The 12,059-nt window shown below is 45.2% G+C and overlaps 1 protein-coding gene across 3 annotated transcripts in view; it reads left to right on the top strand.

The window, feature by feature from the left end:
* ABCA4 (ATP binding cassette subfamily A member 4) overlaps window positions 1-12,059 on the top strand; it is a 132,069-nt gene that overhangs the window by 76,871 nt on the left and 43,139 nt on the right. For all 3 annotated transcript variants that reach the window (XM_045036217.1, XM_019837464.3, XM_019837465.3), the window contains 6 exons: window positions 1,143-1,282; window positions 1,736-1,873; window positions 2,861-3,054; window positions 4,379-4,463; window positions 7,247-7,452; window positions 7,814-7,862. In XM_045036217.1, coding sequence (XP_044892152.1) covers window positions 1,143-1,282; window positions 1,736-1,873; window positions 2,861-3,054; window positions 4,379-4,463; window positions 7,247-7,452; window positions 7,814-7,862 — 812 coding nt within the window. The remainder of the gene's footprint in view (window positions 1-1,142; window positions 1,283-1,735; window positions 1,874-2,860; window positions 3,055-4,378; window positions 4,464-7,246; window positions 7,453-7,813; window positions 7,863-12,059) is intronic.

The following is a 12,059-nucleotide window of genomic DNA, read 5'->3' as shown; positions in this document are numbered from 1 at the left end:
CCCAACACACATGTTCTCTAGAGCTGAGCTCAAGGATGCCTGTTCTGGGGGCAGCAGGCAGTGTGTTCTTGTTTGGTTTCCCCGTGTTCAAGGTCCTTTGTCCTGCTTGCTATAAGAGATATCCCTCAGAAAGTCAGGCTATGCCTCTGGCATTGGGAGCTGAGGTCTACCCCCTAAGAAAAGTACTTCCCCCTGCTCTCTGACAGAGTGGTCCATCCTGGGGCCCCTTGTTCAGTCCTGAAATATTCCCTCTCAGGGACCAAGAGAGGAGACCATTGTTCCTGTTTCTCTCTTAAGCCAGGCACTAAAAACTGACTTTTCAGGAAGCTTTTCACTTGCTTTCCCCCAAAACTTTTAATTATTATTTTAAAAGCTATATTGTATTTAGAGAAAGGAAGGAAAGAAATATAAATAGAATGGGGCACCTGGGTGGCTCAGTCAGTTAAGCATCTGACTTCAGCTCAGGTCATGATCTCACAGCTTGTGGGTTTGAACCCCGCGTTGGGCTCTGTGCTGACAGCTCAGAGCCTGGAGCCTGCCTCAGATTCTGTTTCCCTCTCTTCTTTGCACCTTCCCCACTTGTGCTCTGTCTCTGTCTCTCTCAAAAATAAACAAACATTTTTAAAAAGTTAAAAACAAAAAAGAAGAAAATGGAAGTCACCTGTAATTTCACCATCCATAACACCTTGGTGTATGATTTTTCAGAACTTCTCCTATGCAGGTGTGTGTGTGTGTGTGTGTGTGTGTGTGTGTGTGTGTGTGTGTGTGTGTGTGTTTTAATTATAAGGGAGAGTAAAACTCTGCATACAATTTTGTAACCTGCCATTTTTTAATGCAGTTAGGGTTTTTTTTTTCACTCAGGATGTCATGAACATCTTTTCATGTCATTATATATTCCTCTATAAAATAATTTTTTGTTTATATACTACACTATTATATAAATGTACCATCCTTTCTTATTAGATACTTAGCATGGTCTGTTTTTTGTTTTGTTTTGTGTGTGTGTGTGTGTTATAAACAGCACCACAGTGATCATCTTGATTGCTAAAACTTTGTGCTCACCCTTAATCCTTTCTATAAGGTGAATCATTAGAGGTAGAATTGCTGAGCCCATTGCCTTTCTCATTGCCCTGTCCCCATAGCCTCACAGTGGCTGAACACATCCTGTTCTATGCCCAGCTGAAAGGGAAGTCCTGGGAGGAGGCCCAGCTGGAGATGGAAGCCATGTTGGAGGACACAGGCCTCCACCACAAGAGGAATGAAGAAGCTCAGGATCTGTCAGGTGCTCGGTATTGGAAAAAGACAGGACTACAGATGGCAAATGAATTGTCTTCCAGGACACAGGGCCCTGAGAAGGGGAGGCTTATTACAGACCTCGTAAGAGGTGGAACACTTTTATAGCGTTATTCTGTGCACCTGAGAGCACCCCACCTCTGGATCATTTCCCACATGGAACCCTATGTTAGAGCAGCCTGAGCTGTATTGATTCTGGTGTTTATGTGTTTGGACTAAAATGTGAGAACAACCTTCAGATGGTCTTATCCATTTCTGCATTTCTTGCCTTTTCTGCATTTAAAGAGGACCCCACTAGGTTTGAACACTATATAAACATCTAAGGAGGCAGCGTCAAGCTGCTGCTGGTCTTAAGGTAACCCCCCTTACACCACAGCCCTGGCCCTTTCTCTTCCAATCCTCTACAGCTGTCATGAACCTGTTGCCTTGTGCGTACCTCTAGGTGGCATGCAGAGGAAGCTGTCTGTTGCCATTGCCTTCGTGGGAGGTGCCAAGGTGGTTATTCTGGATGAGCCTACCTCTGGGGTGGACCCCTATTCGAGACGCTCAATTTGGGACCTGCTTCTGAAGTATCGCTCAGGTAATAGCCACTGCTCGGTGCCCTTTGTTCTCGCTGAAGCTCTGTCTGTGATCTCTACTCTCATTCCTGGCGCTCTGTAACTGAGTATAGTTACCAGCCATAACTACACTCTGATGGGACTTCAGCAGTCACTCGAGTAAATCTAAGTTCCCGTGGAAGCCTCCTGAAGTTTTTACACAAATATAAACAGGAATCACTGATGGAGCATACTACTTCCCAAAATATTCTAAAAGGTTCTCTCAACCTGCGGCCCTTCTGTCTGGAACAATGTGTGCAGCTCTATGCGAAATTCCCCTTTGACTAAGAAAACCCAGGTCACATGCAGACATCCCAAGGAACTCCATAACTGTCAGATGGTCACTCAAGACCAGGTGTGAGGGTGACACGCAGGTGTCCAGTGCTCCAGAGGACTACTGCAGACAGCAGGGCAGTGTCTCAAAATGGGACCTTCTTTCCTCTATCCCAGCACCTTCCAACCAGAGGGTGCAGATCCAGAAAGACAGCAGGCAGAGCTCAGACTGCCCATGAACAAGACGGCATGGCTGAATCCCGTGGTCAGTTTGCCATCCTGGAATCCTCATTACTGTTTTCTTTTAGTGACATCTCCTGTTGGTTTCAAAGGGTGTGTGTGTTCTTTGCAAAGATTATAAGTCCAATGCTTAATGCTCCACAGAATATGCATATGGAACTCAATAGATGCCAATTACTATAATAAATATGTCCCATACATGGTGATTTATTTGAATCAGGTCCAATGCCAGATGAAGAGATACTGTGTGTGACAGTGTTTTACAACATGCAGGATGCTGTCAAATGTTAATTGTTGTCACTATTATTCCAGTTTTCTGGACTTTGCCACAGAATACCTGTTTTTATTTATCAACTTCAAATTTTTATGCCCACGTAACAGGGAGGTTACTCTACATCCTCTCCCATCCAGCCTTGCCCAGGCCTGCCTGGTGATCCCCCTGACCTCTGCCCTTGCAGGCAGAACCATCATCATGTCCACTCATCACATGGATGAGGCTGACCTCCTCGGGGACCGCATCGCCATCATTTCCCAGGGAAGGCTCTATTGCTCAGGCACCCCACTCTTCCTGAAGAACTGCTTTGGCACAGGCTTCTACTTAACTTTGGTGCGCAAGATGAAAAACATCCAGAGCCAAAGAACAGGATATGAGGTATGTGTCTGCCCAGGGAAAGAGTCCGTTTTGGGTGAACAGAAATGTACAGTGTGGTGCTGCCATTCCAGACCTCTCTACCCAAATCGGGCTCTCGCTGTCGCAATCAACCTCTTTGTTTCTGAGACTGTTTGCAGATTTTGATAAATGGACATTTCGAACCCTCCTACAGAGATGCTTTACCCTAAATGAAACAAGTAGTTTTAAACCTGAGATTATTGTAGTCCAGAATCCTAAACTACACACACGGTGTGCTGCAATGTAGAAGTGTCTCAGTCTACAAGGTTACACAGTTTTAAGGAGAGTGGTTATTTAAGCTTCCTGTTTTTCATTCTAACATTTATATTCTCTAATTATTATTTAAAAAAATTTTTTTTAATGTTTATTTATTTTTGAGACAGAGAGAGACAGAGCATGAGTGGAGGAGGGGTAGAGAGAGAGGGAGACACAGAATCCCAAGTAGGCTTCAGGCTCTGAGCTGTCAGCACAGAGCCTGACGTGGGGCCTGAACTCACGGACTGTGAGATCATGACCTGAGCCAAAGTCGGACGCCCAACCGATTGAGCCATCCAGGTGCCCCTTATGTTCCCTAATTAAACCCAAAGTCCACTAGTAAATGAAAGCCCAGAAAAGGCTTTCTTGGGGACTATACCCTAAAAATGGTGAAGCCAAACAATACCAATTAGCAGAGACCCCCTCAACATGTCAGGAGACGAAGTTCAGGTCTGGGTAGCAAGGTGGACAACCTGTGTCATCCTGGGTAAATTCCTTAATTCTTCATCATCGTTGGTTTCCTTGCACGCAGAAAATGAAACTGGTTATCTCTGCTTCTGCTTATCAGGGATGTGGTGAAGATAAATCAGGTAAAGCATTATGAATGTGCTCTGGACTTCTTGAGAATAGGCACTGTTCACATTTCAGTTGTCCCAATTATTATTTTGTAGCATTACCTATGCCTCTGGCCACTGTGGTGTAAGTGTTCCTGCCTCTAGGCTTTCTAGGTGGATTTCCACAGCCCAGTGTGCATCCATGGGGAAGGAGGACCACAATGTCTCGCACAGGCAGACCCACAGCTGTCATATTATAATGGCAAGCCAAAGGTATCCTTTGAGGTTCTACTACTCTCTGTGCCTGACTCACACACTGGCCAGGATAAAATCAAATAACCACACCCTCAGAATGCTCACATGAAGCAATACATTCAAATGGTGACAGAAAATCTGTTGACCACTTTTGGTGGCCAGAAACAAATGAAGCTTGGTGGTGATAGCAGTCAGCATCAGGGAGATGTTATCATTCAAGTGACTGAACCCTGTCGTTTCAGGGGACCTGCAGCTGTGCATCTCAGGGTTTCTCTACCAGGTGTCCAGCCCACATAGACGAGATAAGTCCGGAACAAGTCTTAGATGGTAAGGAGTGGGGCAGGCTGTATCTTGGTTCTTGTCTGGTGATCATCTCTCGGTGTTGTCGGGTGTGTCCTGTTGTCATAGGCTTTAATGGGAGCAAAGAGAACACTCTGTGTACTTCTCAAGCCCGTGCTCATGCAGTTGCTCATCTTTTTCTTTGGCCTTCCTTCTCCTCCATTCCCAGAGGAATTTGAAAAGTCCTGGGCCTAAGGGCCTCTTCTCTTAAATGAGGAATACAGTCTATGTTCACTCCTTGCCCTGCCCACTCCCCTCCTGGGTCCTTCTGCCCTGGCTGCAGGTGGCATTAGTGTCTGAGAAGGGCTTCTCTAGGTGCCAGGTGGGGCCTTCTGGTGAAGCCATGGTGACATACAGTCTCATAGTGAACTATTCCAGAGAGATTTCATGGACTGGATGCCGAGTTACACATCCCTCTTACACTCCTGACCTTCCCCTCAGCGTCCCAACTTCCTAGTAGTTCTCCCTTGAGTTAGGGTGCATTAAAACTCCTCAGGAGCGCCTCCACCTCCAGGGAGAGGCAGAAGAGAGGCTCTCACCATAGGCACTCACCTCACAGGATCTGACCTCGGGGACCCCGAGCGTTTGCCAACATCTCTCACTGTTCTCCATGAAGGCCCACTTCCATCCATCTTCTGGGGTATCTTTGCAAATGGAATACCACATACCCCATATCCCTCAGAGGGGGCAAAATTCTACCCATGTACTGACTCAGGTTGATGACAGGTGGGGTTAGGGGAATCTGCTTATCAAAAAAAAAAAAAAAAAAACCAAAAAAAAAAACCAAGTTTTCTTTTTAGCACAATTTTTTTTTCTAAGTCTGAGGAATTTACTGATTAAAATCTGATAAAACAAGAAAACTGGACACTATTTATATTCTGTGCTTGAAAGTTGAGGGAAAATGTCAAGGTTTGCCTCACGTTTCCTCTCTCGCCCACTCTGCACTGACAGAACCTGCAGTGAACACGAACACATCCTTTCAGGATGACAGCTTTATGTCTTTCCCTAGCCTGCCTTGCTGTGGGTCTCTCCCTGCTTTCTGAAGGTTCCTCCCAGGAGGAATCTTGGTCAAGACACTGATAGTTTTTAACAAACCAATGCAGTGGTGCACCACAATCAAGTTGGAAACAGGGACTCCTGGCTGGAGTAATTTTTTTTTATATTCCTTTATTTCTAAATAAATGTTTATTTTCTTTGACTAGAAGAGGGATGCTGTGAATGGTAGGAAGCGCAGTAAGTTGTTATGCCCCAAGTAAGCGGAGGAAGATCATTCTATTCCCTAGTTAGCTCCTTGAAGGAGGACCCACAACTGAGCACCACACACTCACTGACCTCTCTCTGCCAGGCGCTGTGAGCCCTGCTGCCCTCCAGGACTACCTCTGGAAGGCTGACACACATGACTAAGACACAATTCCTGGGAATCCAGCAGCTTCGGGCTTGATTTCCTTCCTCAGAGAACAATGAACATGACCCCTGGAGAGCTGTTAGGGCAAAGCTGCTTCCTCACGCAGGGAGCCCTCCAGCCCCTGTGTGAAGTCATCCCAGAGCTAAAGACAATTGAGTCCACTTTACAAACTTGACATAAATCAAGCCTTCCACTCCAGGTAGCCAGAAGGACATGGGTTTGAAGCCACGTAATCCCTCCACGTGGGTAATTTTTAGAACAAAGAAAGCAAAGAACCCACTGGGTGACCCTCACTGAGAGGATTGTCTTCAGAAGTGCATGAGAGCTGGGTTCTGAGTCCCTACAATCGCTCTCCCTTTGACCTCCCTCTCAAGGTAATAGGAAACCGCTTTTCATATATATGCTTTAAAATTTTAAATTAGATTCTGGATGTTAAAGTAATACATGCTTATGCATAAAATTCAATTCCGACTGTACGAGGGTGTCAGGGAAATACTTGTCACTGGACACTTCCTCATGCCCCATGTTGTGCATGCCACACTCCCTCCCCTCAGCCCCAGTCTGACTCCACAGCTTCTCAGTCCCCTTCTGCATTTCCTGAGATCAGGGTGTTACAGTTTGTTTGTTTGTTCATTTGAGGAGGCAGGTACAGTCCCAAAGGAAATGGCGCATTTCTTCAAAAAGTTAGACCAGGCACGGCTGTGCGATTTGGGAAGGAGAGTTCTCACCCAGCTTGGTCATCAGTTCCAGGTGTACGTCTTACACAAGTCACCTGTAGCTTGGGCCAGACCAGGAAAGTGAAAGCAGCTTTGACTTAACCTTCAGGCTTGTGGTGAATAAGAATGAATAATAACAATGATAAAAGCTTTCTTACTAGATATGATGTTCATGATAACAATAGCAGCCAATGCTTACCTAGGCACCAGGTACATCATTCTAAGTGTTTTATGTATATGAACTCATCCAGTCCTCATAAATAACAGTAAAGTGCCTGGCTGCCATTATTTTCCCCTTTGCACAGATGAAAAAACTAGGGTATGACCTGCTTCCTGTTACATAGCTTGTAAGGGACAGACCATTTGATTGAAAAAAGGAGAAAACTGGGAGGGAGGTGTTACATGACCTCCCCAAGTTTGTCCAGCTAGTTAGTGGGGAGTGCTTTTGCTTACATCTTCCTCTCCTCAGTGTCCTTCACTGGGCCAACTGGGCTAAAACCGGATGGGCTGGAGCATCGGTCCTCTGCGAGGGTTGTGACTGAGGAATGAAATGCCCCTTGCCCAGATGGGAAGAAAGGGGATGTAAGGAAGTTCACAGTCTCCCAGGTTCTGGTAAACAGAGTTGCTAGCAGTCTCTTTTTGTGTCCTAGGGGATGTGAATGAACTGATGGATATGGTACAGCACCATGTTCCAGAGGCAAAGCTTGTGGAATGCATTGGTCAAGAACTTATCTTCCTTCTTCCAAATAAGAATTTCAAGCAGAGAGCATATGCCAGCCTTTTCAGAGAGCTCGAGGAAACACTGGCCGAACTGGGGCTCAGCAGTTTTGGAATTTCTGACACTCCCCTGGAAGAGGTAAGGCAGAGATTCTAGCTGGTTCCTGTCAGGTAGCAGAAAAGGTGGCTCTTTGCAAATGTCTAACACTAGGGGAAGTTTTATATAAGGCAGAAAGCCATAATTCCCCACCCAAGCGTAGCAACTATCTTCACTTTTGGCTCACTTCCTCATACCTTTGTCCATACAGAAACGTGTTTTACGTAGTTGTGGTCACTGTGTGCATACACTTTTATATTTATAGAAGACTGTGTTCTTAGATAAATCGTAATGTATTTTCCCTCCATTAGGAAGCAGTACCCAACAAAACTGAGCTTGGGTCAGACTTTTTTCTGAGAATGGAATGCCTAAACCACATGTTCTCTTTTTTCCTTCTTGACAGATTTTTCTGAAGGTCACGGAAGATTCTGATTCAGGACTCTTGTTTGCTGGTATGGTTCCAGAGTGTGTAGCTTGTTCCCTCCCCACACTCCCCAAGCTCTATATTGAAAATCTAAGGAAAAACTCATGAAACAACAAAGCAGGCAAATACTCCTCACGGTATTTATCTGACCCGTCAAACAATGCATGTTTTGCATTCTTGGCTCCTTTAAATGACAAAGGAATGACAAACGGAATTACGTCTGGGTGGAAGGACTCTAGATGAATCAGGATCCTTAAGGAGTTCAGCCTGGGAGCTTCACCACCCCCAAGCTTCTCATCCCACTTTCTGGTCTCCTGTACCTGCCACATCACCATCCTCATCTGCTCCTCTTATCTCCACCAGGCCTCTGATTCACCCCTGTCTGCATGAGTGACAGCCCACAGAGTCCCTAGAGATAATGGTGACAGTATGCCATCTGGGATCTTCTGTCTTTTTTGAGACAGATAAAATTATTCTGAGCCTTCATTTAGTGCCCTCTGGAACTTTGAAACTGTGAGGACCATAGTTTCTGTGAATTTAGGGGTCTGTCTTCTACATGTGTGAGCCTGGACACCAACTAGCTCCTCCTGTGATTTCTAAACCCCAGAGCCACCCAAAGCATTCATGAGTGCACTTTACTGTGGAGGGTGGAGGACAGAGAAATGGACATGTAGGAGGGATTACATGCCACAGCACAGGCTGCTCCTGATAGAACAATAGGGGTCCGTCCACACTGATAAAAACCTTGATCTGGCTCCTCTCTCTCCGTTCTGTTTTCCTCTCTCGCACTCACAGGCAAAGCTGAATGGCCATCTTCCTTTGCTGCCTTGGGCTCTTGTGGTTGGTTACCTCTTTCTACCCAGTGTAGCATATCACAGTATTTTCCTGGGCAAAGACCATTTCCTCCCTGTAAAGTTTCTGATGCCAACTGTTAAGATAATGTGGTTTTAATCTTGCTTCATAAGTGGTCCCAGAAGTCTGTTTATCAGTTATGCTTAGAACTACCAGTGGGCAAATATGCCAGCCCAAATGTGCTCCCTGACCCAGGTAGCTCATGTGGCAGCTAGAAGAGGTGGGCATCCTGGCAGAGTGGGGAGGGAAGGCAGTCCTCTGGAGACAGTGGTAGCAGCTCACCACAGGGCCCAGCTTTTCTTTCCAGCTTTGCAGACACAGAAATTGAATTCTCTCCCAGGTCACCCAAAGGCAAAGACTTACGTTAACCAAGACCAGAATGAAAATAAGCGAATTTATATCAGAAACTATGATGGAATCAAGAGTTGGGGCCTTTTATCTGCACAGAATACTCTTTAATAATTGGGTCTTCTCAGGAGAATATCAGAAGACTGGTCAACCTGAGCATAGAATAGGATGTTCCAATGAGACATGCAGGGGTAGAGGTTGAGTATAGCTGTTAGAATAAGGCAGATGTGCATAATTTGCTAATTGAGTGGCTTTGGGTAAATACTTAGCCTCTTTGTACCTCAGTTTCCTTATCTGCAAAATGGGATTAATAACAGTATCCACCTGTTAGGATTGTTGAGAGAAGTAAATGAGTTAATACACGCCAGGTTTTAACACAGTGTGTGATTTCTGATTAAGATTTAGCAACCCTTATCTCAGCGTTTACAAATCTCTTACTTAGGGGCGCCAGGGTGGCTCAGTCGGTTAAGCATCCGACTTTTGCTCAGGTCATGATCTCACAGTTTGTGAGTTTGAGCCCCGCATCAGGCTCTGTGCTGACAGCTTAGAGCCTGGAACCTGCTTCAAATTCTGTGTCTCCCTCTCTGCTCCTCCCCCACTCATGCTCTGTCTCTCTCTCTTCTTCAAAAATAAATAAAAACATTAAGAAATTAAGAAAAAATAAGTCATCTTTTCCCTCAAACTAGTTTAGCCCTTTATACTTCAGGGAGCACTTAACATCCATTGTTTCGATTGTCATTATAATCTTGTGAGGATGCCAAGGCACGGATTAGCCCCGCTTGGGGGAAACTGAGCTCACACAGATTAGATGACTTGCTTTAAAGTCACACAGGCTTCTGAGTCTTACCCCTGGTTTTAGCTCTCAGATCTAGGAACCTCAATTCTATATTCTCACTGCCTCCCATTTTTCAGATGGCTAAATACATTGTTTTTAATTGGCTCAGTTTTAGAGGATGATGTTTTCTGATAATGTTTCCAAAGCCTGAAGGAACTTGTAGCTGTCCATCGGGTCACAAGTTGCATGGTACCAGAAGGGTCAGTGCTACTTCTGAAGGTGTGGCTCACAGCCAGTGACCGCTAGAGGGCAGTGGAAAGCCAGGGACAAACATGATTCTGACCACCCTCAGCTGGCGCACTCAGCTCTGGCCTGAACAGTGGGCTCCAGTCTGATGGGGCATCAGAGAGAGAGCAGAGCTCATGGGATAGACATGAGGAGAGGCAGCACGAATCCCGCCAGATGAGGACCAACCACAGCAGACATCAGACCTGAGCCCTGATCAGGGAAAGGAGGCGGAGAGCTGGGGCTCTGGCACCTGGTCGTCAGAGAGGCTAGAGAAGCCAGGATAGTGCATTGCAGGTTCAATAAGTGTTCGCTGAAAGGATGACTGGGCTGGCCCAACTCCCTTTGCAGCTGCCATTGTCCTGGGGGACTTCAGGAGGGTTAAGAAAGCAGCTGAAACAAACCAATGTTCCTATAAGCTCTCCCTTTATGTCCAACAACACGTTCTATAAATGAACCTTAATCATTGGTGATAGAGGCGCCTGGGTGCCTCAGTTGGTTAAATGTCCGACTTTGGCTCAGGTCATGATCTCACTGTTCATGAGTTCAAGCCCCGCGTTAGGCTCTGTGCTGACAGCTTGTAACCTGGAGCCTGCTTCAGCTTCTGTGTCTCCCTCTCTCTGCCCCTCTCCCCCTCAAAAATAAACATTGGGAAAATTTTTTTAAAAATCAGTGATGATGAACTATATAGCTTCAACATAACTAGTGACTTGCAGTGAGTAGTTTTTAAAGCACATTCTCATGTGTTAGCTCATTTAATCTTCATAACGACCCTGTAAAATATTTTCATTTTCATTTTACAGGTGAGAAAGCCCAGATTCAGATAGGATGAGTCACTTAGCCCAATTTGTGCATCTACTAAGAGTCAGGATTCAAACCCAGGTCTCCTAACCCTAGTTCATTAGTCTTTCCACCACTTCACAGTGGCCTCCAAGAATTTAGAAAGAACCAATTCAACTCTTAAATCCACAGGTTACACATGAATATATTTTGCTGTTTAAAGATTCAAATAATAAAAAAAGGCTAATATCACTCTTCACCCTCACCCGTCCCCACCCCCCCATCCCCACCCTTTATCCAGCTCCACCTCTGGAGTGGTAACTGCTTTAACAGTTGGTGGGTAGTCTGTCACAGCCTTGCAGTTACAGATGTGCGTATGTGTATGTATGTATAAGATGCATTTTGTTGTATATGATAAACGTGCTACCTAACATAAATATGATCTTATTACACATATCGTTCTGCAACTTCAATTTTTTTACTAGTTACACGTTTTAGACCTCTCTGTCAATGCATTTATATCTATCCTCTTTACTGTAGAGAATTTTTAAAGGATTTCAGGTGATTCTGTTGACAGACGATTTACACCAAAAAAAGACAATTTTTTTTAAGTTTATTTATTTTGAGAGAGGGGGAGGAGAAGAGAGAGGGAGAGCGAGAATCCCAAGCAGGCTCAACCCTCAGCACAGAGCCTGACATAAGGCTTGACCTCACAACTGTGAGATCACAATCTAAGCCAATACCAAGAGTTGGATGTTCAACTGACTGAGTCACCCATGCACCCAAAATTAGAATTTTATTTTAAGTAGGCTCCATACCCATTGTGGGTCTTAAACTCATGACCCTGAGTATAACAGTCACATGCTCTACTGAGGAAGCCAGCTAGGTGCCCCCCAAAATAGAATTTGTAAAAATTTATTGACATGCCTGAATTGATATTTTGTTGCTGATTTAAAAAAAAATTAATGTTTTATTTATTTTTGAGAAAGAGACGGAGTGTGAGCAGGGGAGGGGCAGAGAGAGAGGGAGACACAGAATCTGAAGCAGGTTCCAGGCTGTGAGCTGTCAGCACAGAGCCCCATGTGGGGCTTGAACTCACGAACTGCGAAATCATGACCCAAGACAAAGTCAGACACTTAACTGACTGAGCCACCCAGGTGCCCCTCTTGCTGATTTCAATGAGGA

The sequence above is a fragment of the Felis catus genome, chromosome C1, assembly GCF_018350175.1.
Source record: "Felis catus isolate Fca126 chromosome C1, F.catus_Fca126_mat1.0, whole genome shotgun sequence".
Lineage (NCBI taxonomy): Eukaryota > Metazoa > Chordata > Mammalia > Carnivora > Felidae > Felis > Felis catus.
Note: the sequence above shows the minus strand (reverse complement) of the source record. Positions and strands in the feature narration are given on the sequence as shown.